The following is a 14,881-nucleotide window of genomic DNA, read 5'->3' on the forward strand; positions in this document are numbered from 1 at the left end:
TAACTTTTTATTTATTTATTAAAGTGCACTTTTTGCACCATGAAATTATTATTATTATTATTATTATTATTATTATTATTATTATTATTATTATTATTATTATTATTATTATTTTCACTTTCTGCTGCATTTTTGTTCTGAACCCTTAATTTCTGACCCTTATGCCAGTTTATTATTTAATAGCTGGAGACTCAATGCAATTTTTTTTGAAAAATATACCTAGGTGTATTTTTAATATACTTTTTAATAAGCACAGCATTAAAAACATAGATTCACTGTCCGTGGTGCTGAAATCACAGACAGGAAGGAAGGGATATTTCCACAAGAGCTGTCCAGAGTACTGAAAACCCATCCTTGCTTTACAAAGATGAAAATTCCTACAATAAAATAAAAGTATACTAAACAATTATGGTATAATAATAAGAGAGACCGGGGCTAGTCGTCACACTTTTTGCTCTAGGAAATATTTCATGTTGCAAGTCAATTTCTGTATACCATGCTTTAAAAAAATTGTAAATGCATAAGTAAAATAAGTAAAGTAAATTTGATTTATATAGCACATTTAACCATAGCAAAGCTATCCAAAGTGCTGTACAGAGTAAAGAAAAAATACAGACTAAAACAATAGAATAAAAATACACAATAAAGTAAAACAACAAGAAAAACAATAAATCAATCAATCAAACAAACAGTCAGACAGAAATATAATACTATTCAAATGCTAGGCAAAAAAGATTTTGCATGTTATAGCTCTTATTGTTTACTTTTTATGACCTTGTAATGTGTCATCAAAATGTCATAACTTGATTTCTGGTGACGTCTGCCGGATTTCTCCGGTCATGGTCTGCCCCTTTCTTACAACTGACTAACAGCACGCATTCAGAACTGCCTTCAGCCAATCATTAACTGATGGGCAGATCCAAGTCCTCATCCTGTTTTTCCAATATGGGAGAAAAGATCTGTTGCTAATTATTTCATCACTACTTTAAAGTAAAAAAGTTAAATAAAAAAAACTGTATACGCCATTGTCCAGAAATAATGTATTTAACAAACTGTTTTGTAGCAACATGCACCAAAATTGAAATAAAGTGAAACTGAAACAGTTATAAAGAATTAAAAATTTAGAACAAAATAAATAAAGAAAAATAAAGAAAAAAAATATAAAATCAAAATTTGACGGACTGATAATGAAATTGCGTGCATGAACTGACATTTATGAAAACTAAATGAAACTGATATTGGATAGTATAGGATAGAATTCACAAACATATGTTACTCTGTGTTGAACTATAAGTGTTTGAAGCAATAGCACATATAGCAGGGAGGGGGGAAATCATGTGTACAAAATTTGATATTTTATTCAAAAAGTTACTAAAGTAGACTGACTTTCAAATAGAAAAACACAGGCTCCACCCATTGCAACACAATGCATTAACAACACATTTACTGCCTCTGTGTTCATGTTATTCTAAAAGGTTTGTGTGCTCCATTTTAATTGTCTACCATTTCATATTCATATTATTTGTCGCAGGTTTTTAAACATAGCCTTTGATCTTTAACCATGTCTGTTTTATAATGAAATAGGACCTTACATAGACAGTCAGACCCTCAATAAACAAAGCATTGTTTACATGTTTTACTTGAGTAGTGAATCAGTCACACCCACATTAGCACAAAATGGAGGTGTAGGCAGCAGCAGACACCTTCAGGCACACAATGCAACCTGAGATGGGACTTCACAAGCGCTATTTTACACCATCTATAATTACTATAGGTCTTTCACCCTCCCATCTGATCAAGTTATATGTCTATAAGGAAAAGCTCTATAAGGAAAAATTGTTTACTGTTTTTTTCCCACACATAGTCTAATGAAAACTATAACAAATGAATAGAGGGAAAACCTATATAAGTTGTTATAGCTCTCTCTCTCTCTCTCTCTCTCTCTCTCTCTCTCTCTCTCTCTCTCTCTCTCTCTCTCTCTCTCTCTCTCTCTCTCTCTCTATATATATATATATATATATATATATATATATATATATATATATATATATTATACTGTATATAAAACAGTAGACATGCAAGATGCAAGCATTTCTTAAATATATGCATGTATGTGTGTGTGTATTCAAATATAGACAATAATTACACACACAAACTTTAATTTTGGATGCGATCATCCTGATGAATCGATTTGACGCCACTAAAATATTATTTTGTATTTTCAGCATCATTACTCCAGTCTTCAGTGTTACACGATCCTTCAGAAATCATTCTTATATGCTGATTTGCTGCTCAAGAAACATTAATTATTATTATCAATGTTGAAAACAGATGTGTGCTGCTTAATAAGCAGCCTTTAAAGAACAGCAATTGTTTGAAATATAATGTTTTGTGGCAATGGTAAAGCCTTTGCTGTCACTTTTGATCTATTTAATGCATCCTTGCTGAACAAGAAGGGATCGAATCAATATTGTATTAGTTTCTTTGAAAAGGACAAATCTAACTGACCCCAAATTAAAGTGTACATAATTTACTGTTTTAATATCATTACCGCTCATTGAGCTAGTTGTAGAACATATGTACATTGCGTTTTGATTATTTTATTTTTTCTCAGGCTAGTTTTTAGAGCAGCTCTAAAACATACACACACACTGTGATGCTCAGTTATTTTACACCACATCCTCTTCCCCATTGTTAGTGGATTCACAAAGATTTGTTTTTAAAGGTAAAATGGTCCCTTTCCCCTTGAGTTATTATCCGGATTCTGGAACCAGTTGCTCAAGTCTCTCCATACAGTGCACATATGCATGACATGAATTGAAGTGAATTGTCACTTCTGGTGTTGACACTAATTCTGAGCAATTACATTAACAAAAGGAGATTACACCCACCTTCACAAAGCTGTTCCATTAATGAATGAGCAAAAGTATTCATAAACAACACCTGAATGGTTCAGACAGTCTGTGCCATTCAAAACAACAGATGCCATTTACACCTATACACTTATACATATGGAAAACAGCCGTCAAGCAGCAAATATTTGACTATTTGTTGAAACAATGCTTGAAAAAAATATTTTGCAAAGGCTGTGTGGGTTAGTTTTAAAAAATAACCTAAAGGTAAAAAATAAATAAAAAAAGAACTACACAAAATTAACTATAGCCTACACTGTAAACAATTAAATGTCAATAAACAACATAAAACCCATTCATAATGGAAAAAATAATAATAATCATGCTGCATGTTTATTAACTTAAAATTATGATCAAACAGAGCCATGCAAATATACAGTACATCATAAAAGAATGATAATAATTTGCCATCGTTTTATATATAAGATAAGATAGATATTTACTGTGATCAAATAAATAGGCATATCGTTGGATGTAATGCATCTTTGCAACTGCTAAGAACAATCATATTGCATTGTGTCTTCAAAATAGCCTCAAGCCTCAAAAAAACTTTTTTATCCTTTCTGTGGGCATTTCTTCTTTTCTGCACAAACAACATGTGGTGCGTGCGTGCGTGTGTGTGCGTGTGTGTGTGTGTGTGTGTGTGTGTGTGTGTGTGTGTGTGTGTGTGTGTGTGTGTGTGTGTGTGTGTGTGTGTGTGTGTGGATGGATGGATGGATGGATGGATGGATGAGACGGGATGAATTCAAGAGTTGCTTCCCTGCCGTCGTGGTGACATAAAATGATTGCTATTCTTGATTTCTACCGCGAGAGGCCACTGCTTCCCACATGATGCGCCATTAGCCACCAGAGAAATCGTGCTCTGTAAAGATTGTCAAAAAATGTAACCTTCGTCCGTAAGTATAGCCCCATGTTTAGAAATATACACAACCTTTCTCAAAACATGTCAACAATATCATGTTTAACCAAACTGGACATTTCAGCGCTTGAATAATTGTGAGAAACTTTTCTCACTGGTCTGTGGAGAATAGATGCATTGGCCTATCTGTGTGTGGCATCCTGGGAAAAAGTGGTTATAAAATAGGTGGCAATCCAATAATAATAGGGAGTAAGTAGAGTAAATATTTACAGTAGTTCGTTACAGTGTTAATTCGCAGGTACTGTGAGAGGCAATCATTCACAGTAGGCTAGTCATAGAGGATGTTACAAAATAAATTACCTATGAGTAAGAGTTTTGAGAAAGTATATTGCGCTGTTCAAATGGGGTTTTTTCGGGAAGTGTATTACCGGTATAACCTCTTTAAAAGGTTAAAAAAGGTTTAAAAAATTTAAAATGAAAAAAACAGTTATGTTTAAAGGCTATCCTTATGTAGAGCAGCAGCACAATGATGGCTCTCTTGTAATGCAAATGGGGTTAACTGTGTGTCCAGAGGGAGTGTGTTTCAGTCATGTATGTAAGCATTTGTGGCTTTAGCATGCTCAGGCAGGATTGTGCTGTACAAAGCTTTCTTCAGCACTCTGAAGTCTTTGTCTTTCTGCCAAAAAAAGAAATGTGAGAAACAGATCTGTGGAAAGAAAAGGCCCAGTGCATAAAGGTTGGGAACTCACAACATAACTGCATGTATGGGCAAGATGGTGGAATGGCTGCAGCTCAGCTCAGGTGGGCTAAACACTCTGAAAAATGCAGTCGGGTGAGATTTTAGATTAGGGCCAGGGGAGGGGCTGTCGACAGGTGCTGACTCCGAGAGAGGAAACAAAAGACAGAGCAAGACTTGTTTGTGGATTCTAAAAAGATCCAGGGAAGGAAAAGTGGGATGGTGAAGTTCCAAAAGAAATTACCCCACAGTTGGGTTCAAAAGTCTAAGAGCATCTTAAAATTCAATGGAGAAAAAAAGATCACTGTCATAAATGTGCTTTCATTTTGATTTCATTAATTACATTTAAAATGTTTCGGTTTTCCTTGTGTTAGACTTAAACCATTCAAAATATTTTCAAAATCTAAAAAAAGTGAAATTTTTGATTAAAATATGATACCAAAATAAATACTTTTGGGGTTGGTGAGTTTAGCAAGGAAGGATAAAGTCAAATCAGCATATTAGAAGGATTGGATCATGTGACACTATAAAGACTGGAGTAATTATGCTGAAAATTCCACTTTTCAGAAATAAATGTATTCATAATAATAATAATAATAATAATACATTCATATTATTATTCATATTAATTTAAAAAGATATTAAAATAAAAAACTGTTAAATTGTAGTAATATGTCACAGCTTTACTGTATTTTTATCACAAATGCAGCATTCAAAAGTTAATCATTTTCGGTACCCATATAGGAGTCTTTCTGTATGTAAATGTAGTCTAATAAAGTAACTTATTTTAGCATAGAAGCAATTTTAAGTTTATAACGGCAGGAAATGTGTTTCTCAAGAACAGTGATGTGATAGCATAACAAGGAAGCCATTCATCTGTCTGCCCGGCTGCACTGGCGTGTTGATACATGGAGCGGAGGGTAGATCCACATATGACTTGATTGTTTTATTTTGAGCGGCCTTCCTGCCAGAGTAATTCAATTAAACCACAAGTCGCTATAATACACATCTTTGTGAAATCTGAACGCCTCATGCAAGCTTATGTTTTTTTTTTCCTCACCTTTATTGTTGTGTTTCACCATAAATGGTGTTCAACTAATGTACGTTTTTAATCATTTTTCTTGCTATTTGATTTCAACCGTCAGTTTTAGCCCATGTTGAGGGTGTTATGGTGGGGTGGGGGTGATAGACAGGAGGCAATTCACAGCTTTTGGTTTGTCTCTCCTCCCATAGGGCACCTGTGGTGGTAGGTTGCCTCATGCAGACAAAGGCAGAGAGAGGTTGGCCTTCAACCAGCCAATAAGAAGGAAGAGAGGCATGTTCATGGAAAACACAGATCACTTGAGCTCAGTGACAATTCAAAGCTGAGTGAGGAACAATTCTGGCGCTCACAACTCAACTTGTTAAGGAGCATTGAAGCATTGAGCTTAGAAAACGCTGAAGATTAGGAATGGCGGTCACTAATTTCCACTACATTACCCGGATGAGCAGTGGCTTCAAAGTGTACATCTTAGAGGGTAATTATCACATTTGATCTCTTAATATGAGTTTAAACTAAGAATTGCATGATGTGTGCATGTTATCTGCATTTAAAACAGTAGTGATCAGTAGAAGAAAATGTATTGTGCAACTGGAATTTATAATTTCTTGAGCTGTCAAGTAATTTAAATGTGCACTCATAAAAATAAAGGTTACAAAAGGGGGTTTTCACTATATATATAGAAGCACCATTTCTGGTGCTTCTATATATATATATATAGAAGCACCATTTCTGGCTCCCAAGAGAACCTTTCAGAGACATTTCTAAAAAATAAACCATTCTTTCTCACTGTAAAGAACATTTGAATGATTAAAAGAACCAAGAAACATTTGTGCAATGGAAAGGTTCAATGGAGGTTAAAAGTTCTAAATGGAAACTTTTAACAAGAACCTTTCTTTTTAATTCTTTGGTGATATTTATACATGTTCATTTTATTCCTGTAGCTTAAATGTATTTAAAAATTAACATACACATGTATAAAAGGTTTCAAATAAGAGGCTGGAAACCCCCTTACTGACAAAAAGGATGATGCTCTTTTATTTTTGAAGGTTAGTTAAGATGAAGACATGCTTGATTCGTGTTTTAGGCTGCTATAAGAAAAGGGATGTGGGTCTGTTATTTTGTCTTTAATCTCCCCTAGAAAAATATCCCTCCCTGAGGCACTGAAAATCAGTCATCAGTCAAGGTTTAAGGTGTGGTTTACACCCAGTCCCCCATCCACTGTCATGTAGAGTCAACCTGCCTTGTCACAGTCCACTGCTTAGGAGATTTTTGAGTGTGTGCAAGTGCAAGAGGTATTCTGCCAACAATGCCCCCTCATCATCCAAGCCATTTGAGCATTTAGTGAACGCTATCCGCTTGAAGTCTGATAGCGCCTAACGCTACACTTCATTCATGCCGTGGTAAAATGCCTCAGATGTTAATCGACACAGGTCCCGACTGGTCTAATATGTGGTTGGTTTGATATCCACAGCCCATGATCTTGGTTTTACTACTTCCTAAAATATTTAGCAGTTTAAGCGTCTAATGATTGACGTGTAGCAAACATTCAAGTGTAAAACTTAACTAAATGTGGTAATGATTCATTAGAGTTACTTTAAGTCGTAAGTTGCAGGGAATCTCTAACCTTTCTGGAGGATGATGTGAAAGCCAATATTAATGGTCAAAAGTAGTTTCAAATTTTCCATGCAATGCTAGGCAGGTCTTAACTAGTTCAAAACAAGATCTCAAAACATACATTTTATTATGCATTATCAAAATTGTGATAATTATGCATTAAGTATTTTATTACCTAGGATTTGTGTTTTGTTTGTTTGTTTTGGAGATGCACATGCATTCATTCCATACTCTTAGAAAAGTCTTAAGTTGTTTTGCTGTTTATCAAAAAAATAAAAAATAAAATAATCCCAGCAAAGCATAATTTTGAGACTATGAATTGTTAAATTAATGGGCTCTTAATGAGCATTGAATCATTATCAGTTGTAGCATGTATCAGATTGTGTCTATAATGTCAATATCTTTGCATGACACTGTTGCAGATATTAGCATGTGAATGGTGATGTGTATTTCAGTTTGGATTAGTCTGTTACTATCGTTATGTTGGGTAAACATTCAGTGAGCCACATGCTTTAACCTACAAAGCCTGTTTTGCCCCTGAAAGCATTATGAACAACAAGTCAGTGAGATATTCATTTGTTCACTGATGTCGTTTTTTTTTTTTTTTTTTTTTGGCTCGTGTTTTCCAACATTTGAATGACATTTACCGTTAGTGGTGAATCAGCTGGGTAGTTCTACAGTAGTAATACTCACAGAGCCAGTTGATCTTGCTCTGCCACTTAACGGAGTTTACATTTAACGGTGGCCCAACAACGTTTTTTCCCACAATTAAGATACACACAGAGTGATGCAATTCCTTGGATTAAGAGTCAGTTGTTTACTTGTTTGCCACACCTTTTCACAAGTAAGGGAATCTGTGACTGGCAATGACCGTGTGAGCACCCTGCAGCGATGTCATTTATCATATCTGAAGTCACATCATGGGCCTGCGTTCATCTCTTCACAGGACAGCCCAATCTAAGGAGTGAAGACAGATTTCGTCACATGACCAGCGACAGGGTGCGGATGCGCCCTACACATCCGATAAAGCGCAAACACAGTTCAGAGAGAGGACGGACACTTGAAGAGAGGTAGGCCTAATCAACCGTGTGTGAACCTTCCAACATGGAAGCAATAACCAGTATAATAAGAGCTACTGAAGAGGAGTTAGTTTGGTCATTTCATTTTTGTAACTTTCTTTTTTAGAAGAGAGAGGGCGCTTAGCAAGAGCCTGGGCAACAATGCCCGCAGATCATCTGGGTTCAGTATTCCTGAAAGCCCCACATCCACATGGAGCCCAACGGCCAGCCCCACTCACCTGATCCCCAGCCCAGTGTACTCCACCCCGGTCATGGACGAGCCTCTAGCCCTAATCAAGAAACCACGCCCAGAACCAGAGAAGGCAGAAAGCCTAAACAAAGCCACTACACTCAGACAAATACAGGTGATTATTACTACTATTAAATGATTATGGGATGTTTTATATTAAAAATGTAATGTTTTTTTTTATTATGTTTTTTTTTTACTTACTAATTTATTTATTATTAAACAAGAACATAATTACTACTTATTACAAAATATATACATAACGATACAATTTCTAATATTTTTTAATAATATAACATTTTTAAGTAATATAAACTATAATATTAACATGATTAAATCATGCATATCAGTATCTTAATAGCATTAAAATGATTTGTGAAATAATATTGTACCATTTAAGTATAATTATTAATAAACATAATTAATAAAAATGGTAATAAAATGTGTTAATAATAAATAACAATATATGACATTAATATAAGCAACAATATTTATTAATTTTTATATATGTGTAGATCCTATATATTAACATCAACATTATCTGTGAAATAATACTGCAGCATTTAAAAATATCTATTAAGAAACATAATTGATTAAAACACACACACACACACACACACACACACACACACACACACACACACACACACACACACACACACACACACACACACACACACACACACACACACACACACACACACACACACACATATATATATATATATATATATATAATGCATATTATTTGAATAATATTGAACAAATTGAATATTTTAATTGAATTAACTATTTAATTTTGTTAATTTTATGTGTATGTATGTATTTATGTATATATATATATATATATATATATATATATATGTGTGTGTGTATAGAGAGAGAGAGAGAGAGAGAGAGAGAGAGAGAGAGAGAGAGAGAGAGAGAGAGAGAGAGAGAGAGACAGACAGAGAGTACCATTTAAATGTAATTATTAATAAACATAATTGATTTAAAAAAAAATAATAATAATAATAATAATAATACAAATTGTTAACATTCATTGAAATATAAGTAATAATACATATTATTTTTTAATAAAATAATATTGAAATATATGATATAATATGTGTAGATCCTGTATATCACTACATTATCTGTGTAATAACATTGTACCAAAGTCTTTAAATATTACCATCCCTAAGTACTGTGGATACCAGACATTAGCTAAACTGCATTCAAAGCTACTTCTTAATACATAATTAAAATGTGTGCCTGTTCCGTCCTCTCATCCCCTCCTTTAGCAGTATGTGCTGACTGAACACGTTCAGTGTATTATACCATCCACCTCTTAGAGTCTATCCTGCGGCCACCGCAGTCTGTTCATCCGCACTCACTCACTCTCTCTCTATGAGACACAACAGAATGCAGGAAGGCACTTTTGTGTTCCTGAGAGAGTGGCTCTTTAGAGTATGGACAGGCCTCTGCCTGTCTCAGATATGCAATCCAGCCGGATTCAGGGAGAAAATGTGAGCAATGGGTGGAGGAATGTTGTCAACAAGTCTCAACACACCAGTGCTGTTGTTGACCTGCTAGTGGCATTAGGGTTGAGATAGAAACAGTCCATTTTCTTCCTTTTAGTTTCCCACCTTTTCATCAATTTTATTCATTAGCTATTCCAAAAGCTGCATTATGGGTGAAAAACTGTGCGGCTACAAGGATTTGCTGACATTTGCTGTCTTTTTCAGATACGGCCATCTGTCATCACTTGCGTTTCTTCTGCAACAAGGTCAACCAAAAAAGACTGCTGTGATCAATCCACAAGTAAGTGAAAATATGCAAATAAACTTGCCATGCTTCCTTTAACATGTCAGTACAGATATTTTTCTGAATTAATCGTTTTTAACCCTCATCATCTGATTTTACCTTGTCTCTACAGTTGTTACCCAGCACAGTTATGATCACGTTGAAGAGCATTTCCAGAGGAGTCTCGGGATGAACTACCACAGAGCCGCCTCCATCAGCGTGTCTGTAGATGACCACTTTGCCAAAGCGCTAGGTGATAAATGGCTCCAGCTCAAAGCTTCGTCCTCCTCCTGCCATTCATCCTCTTCTTCGTCTTCTTCATCTCCACCCAGCAGTCCAACCTTCATCCACTCACCCAAAAGGGCCCGCAAAGATTCAGTCAGTCCTTCCACAACCACACCCAACTTATGGTCTGAAAAATGAAGAAGAGAAAGAAATAAGATGTACATATGACAAAACGGACTTTAAGCCAAAGGGAGGCTGCTTTTGTGAGATAGCCAATTGATGTGTTGCAATGGTTGTTAACACTCAATGAGCAAACTTTAAAAGGGAGATATTCAATGTCTGACCATTTTCAGATCATTTCATGGTAGCTAAGCATTGTTGGAGTTAGCTTTTTCATTGGTTTTGTGGGTGCCACTGGTTTTTATTTGTCGACTGTGATTGCACTGATTATTGCTAATAACATTTCATTGTCTGTTGGAAGCTTTCTTCTGATAATACGTGCATATTTATATTAGACGGTGTACCAAGATCTTGTAACCTAAAAGGAGCACTGAGCAAAAATACTAGGTCAGAAAGTTTCATGTTTTAGTAGAAAACAAATGCTTGAAAAAAGAGGTGGGTAACTGTTTGGCATCTCTATGGGCTATTGCTATTCATTTCAATCCCTGTGTAGATTTCAAGCTTTTATACTATTGTACATAATTGTAATAAACACATTTTTTTAAATGCATTCATTGTAGTTTTTTAATGATAAAAAAATAATAATAATTAATAATTGGGGTCAACATTTGGGATCAGCATTTTTAATAAATTAATAATTTTATTTAGCAAGAATACCTTAAATTTGACATTGATACGAAATATTTGATGTTCCTTTGAACTTTCTATTCACCAAAAAATATTGAAAAATGCATCCACTAAATATTTAGCAGCCCAGCTGTGTTCAAAATGGATGTTTCTTGATCACCAAATCTGCAAATTAGAATGATTTCTGAAGGATCATGTGATACTGAAGACTTAAATTGTAAAATTTCACAATATGACTATTTTGACTGTATTTCTGATCTAATAAATGCATGTAAGCATAAGCTAAAAACATTAAAACATCTTGCTGACCCCAAATGTAACAGTAGTGTACATTATTCCCAAGAAAAGTAGTAATCAAACTTCTAGTAATAACTTGCTCTGCCACTTTTCACTTTTAATCACTTCATGATGGTTAAACTGCTATTTCACTACCCCACAGAAAATCATGTACACTTTTTAAATATGGTAAAAGCAACCAAAAGCAGCTATACTCTTAAAAATGTAAGTTGACAATGTTATGGATAAAACTACTGAAGTAACCAACATCAGTATTTTACTTGTAATATATATTTTGTAAGCACAGAAAAAACAGGTTAATGAAGTAGACTGACTTTCAGTCATCAAAAGGTCTTCTTATAACGCTTGGACACATGCAAAAGTCATACAGTTGTTAATTTTTTACTGCAGCAGAAACCAATAGAGCAGAATGCTGTGTGTTTATGTAAATAATCGTTATAGGAGAGTATAATTAGACATTATAAAAACCTTTGTGTCATCATTTTAGAGGCCAGATTCAAGTTGTGTTTAAGCATACCTTGCCAGAAGCTAAACTGCAAATAGATTTGACCTTCTTAGATTGTTTATGATAAATAGGAAACAGTTGGAAAACAACTTGCAAGCATGCTAAAAAAATATATATACATCAACTGCCAGTTAGATCAGATGCAAAACTTGTCAATCACAAGATCAGGTTCAAGAAGCTGAGAAACAGGTTTGAATGAAGATTGTCTGGCACAAAGGTACTGTAAAAGCCATTGAACAGAGTTCAAAGAAGTCCTGCTGCCAAAAGCCCTGCCTTACACTCTTTTGCAGGCTTGACTGGCCTCATACAGGGGAGAGTCTAGTGTTTCTCAGAGAACAAAATGACTCATGTTCAGTGGCTCAGATCTCAAGGTGTTGCAGTAACATGATGTCCTTCTGGAATGTGGACACCTCAAGGCAGCTTTAAGTCACATGAAAAGTTAGTATAGATGACATCATTGTCTAACAGAGCAGGTCCGCACAATATATAACCGGCAATATTAACAATACTATTAACATTATTTTGATTGCATTGCTTGATTTGATTGCATCGCTTCATTGTGTTATTTTATGCCATCTACTTACCAACATTAGTAAAAACACTTTGCAATAAGTTGCTCTTTTGCACTTTTTATGTCAACAGTGTAAGCGTCTGACACAGGCTAGAAGAAATTGTTGAATAAAGTTGTTATTTTGTTTTGTTTTTGCACAAAAAGTATACTGGTCGCTTCATAAAATTAACAACTGGAGTCACATGGAGGACTTTTACGATGTTTTTACCTTTCTGGGCCTTGAAAGTGCACAAAATCGGAAGTTCCGAAGATGAACGAAGGTCTTATGGGTTTGGAACGACATGAGGATGAGTAATTAAATGACAGAATTTCTCATTTTTGGGTGAACTAACCCTTTAACTATTCAATTATTGTTAACTATTTAATGATAATAATGCATTGTTAGTTCCTGTTAGCTTAGGTCCATTCAATTATATTTTGTTTGTTTTAATATTTTAATAAATGTTGAAATAACATTTTTTAAGATTAATAAATGCTATTTCTCATTGCAGTTCATGTAAACTGATGTAGTTATGTTACGGATAGAACCTTGAAGAACATTTTGTTGCTCTTTCATAGTTCTGGAGACTTAATGGAGATTGTTTATGTTTCCCTTTAGTGTCTGTGTCTCAGATGTCGCTCCTTTATAATTAATTCAGAGAAATAAAAATAGAAACTTGAAAAACCTGACAGTGAGACAATTGTTATCGAGCATTGTTACAATAGCTCAGAAAATGTGGTCTTGCATTATTTTTATGGAAAAATGACAAATATTTGAGTTGATGTAGAAATCTTTGACTTCTGATTGCACAATGTGAGACTTTATTGTCATAAAACTCTATGCATGTGACATTACTGTTAGCAGTGTGAAGTATGCCATGAGTCAAGGTATGCGAATGAGATTTAATCCCATTTTTGAGCCCCACAAAATGATGAAAGTACTATTCATTCATATTTTGAATAACTTGTCAACTCTGATGGAATATTCATCTCTTAATTATTAAATAAATGTATAAAGCTATAAGTATCATCACCCTTCCCTTTCTGCAGCTGAATATCTAAACATGTATTTGTGCAGTCACTTTTTGCTCTGTTATCATGTCAGCACTGCTGTAATTGAACCCCATCCCTCAGGCTACACATACTGTGGCTTGTCGTGGAGTGTACTTATAAGTCAAAGGGAGAGGGTCTGCGTAGGAGGCTCTGAAATCAGAATATCATCCTTCAACAATAATAACGGTTTGAATGAGCATTTAAAATGGATTTGTTTTCATGAGGTTTTTAGAGGAGAAGAACATTTTTAAAAGGCCGCACCCTATTATCCATGTCAAAGCATGTGTTGAAACAGATCCCTTCTGACATCAGTCATAGCCATACACTTTATATTCATTCCAGGACTAGGGTGGTACCCTAAACAAGAGAACTAAAATAGAAAAAATATATATATAATTCACATTTTCCATTGCAATGCAAAAACTAAAGTTAGGTTGGAGGACCCTACATCACTAGTGTTTCCATAATTTTCCAAAATAGGAATAAAATAAAGAAAGATCGCATCAAATGTTAAATTTGTTTGTGAGCCATTGGATTAGAAACACCCTTGCAACAGTGTTTACTATTCTTTTTCACTATAGCAACCTAAATTTCACATTAATAAATGCAAGTTGTCTTAAAAAACTTAAAAAAGAACGTCATGGTTTTGTTGACCGAGGTAAGGGTGCATAAGAGACTCTTTGAATAAGAACGCATTAGGCCTAAATTTGAACACTTTTGTGAGCTTTACATATTTTATGGGGATATTTTTATACCCGATTTTAGCGACTTTTAAAATACCCAATTTTATATACCCGATTTTATTCTGAGATTATGTTGTTAATCATTTTGTTTTTATTGTTCTTTTTTTGTATGCATGATTTTGTAGTGTTTATTATCTTCATGTAAAATTCTGAAGAGAATAAATGGTGAGTTCAAGTCATGTTGTAAAGATCGTATTTACGAGTTGCATGCACATGAACGCCACCACAAAGTCGTAAATACCAGTGAAAAGTTCGGGATTTTCTTTAAACCCCGATCTGAGTTGGGGGCGTGTCAGTGAGAAACATGGTAGAATCAATGGATGCAACTTCTGTAACTGGGTAATATAACTGGTATTAATGCTGCCTTCACGCGCTCTCGGAGTTTCCTAGGTAAAAATTGCACATCAACGCCTTTCGCACTTCAAAAATTTAATGCGATGAGCTCATT

The 14,881-nt window shown here is 34.6% G+C and overlaps 1 protein-coding gene across 1 annotated transcript; it reads left to right on the forward strand.

Annotated features, from left to right (window-relative positions):
* The first annotated feature begins 5,740 nt into the window (after nucleotides 1-5,740).
* Nucleotides 5,741-11,537, forward strand: vgll4l (vestigial like 4 like). The gene is made up of 5 exons (XM_067413551.1): nucleotides 5,741-6,024; nucleotides 8,110-8,233; nucleotides 8,349-8,586; nucleotides 10,196-10,271; nucleotides 10,387-11,537. Exons 1-5 carry the CDS (start codon nucleotides 5,958-5,960, stop codon nucleotides 10,674-10,676), a joined length of 795 nt encoding a protein of 264 aa, XP_067269652.1. The 5' UTR covers nucleotides 5,741-5,957; the 3' UTR covers nucleotides 10,677-11,537.
* The last annotated feature ends 3,344 nt before the right edge of the window (nucleotides 11,538-14,881 follow it).

Source organism: Pseudorasbora parva, chromosome 13 (genome assembly GCF_024679245.1).
Source record: "Pseudorasbora parva isolate DD20220531a chromosome 13, ASM2467924v1, whole genome shotgun sequence".
NCBI lineage: Eukaryota > Metazoa > Chordata > Actinopteri > Cypriniformes > Gobionidae > Pseudorasbora > Pseudorasbora parva.

Coding starts and splice junctions, on each gene's coding strand:
- vgll4l (XM_067413551.1), top strand. CDS start 5,958: ATGGCGGTCACTAATTTCCACTACATTACCCGGATGAGCAGTGGCTTC. Junction 8,587..10,195: donor CTACACTCAGACAAATACAG/GTGATTATTACT, acceptor TGTCTTTTTCAG/ATACGGCCATCTGTCATCAC. Junction 10,272..10,386: donor CTGCTGTGATCAATCCACAA/GTAAGTGAAAAT, acceptor TTGTCTCTACAG/TTGTTACCCAGCACAGTTAT.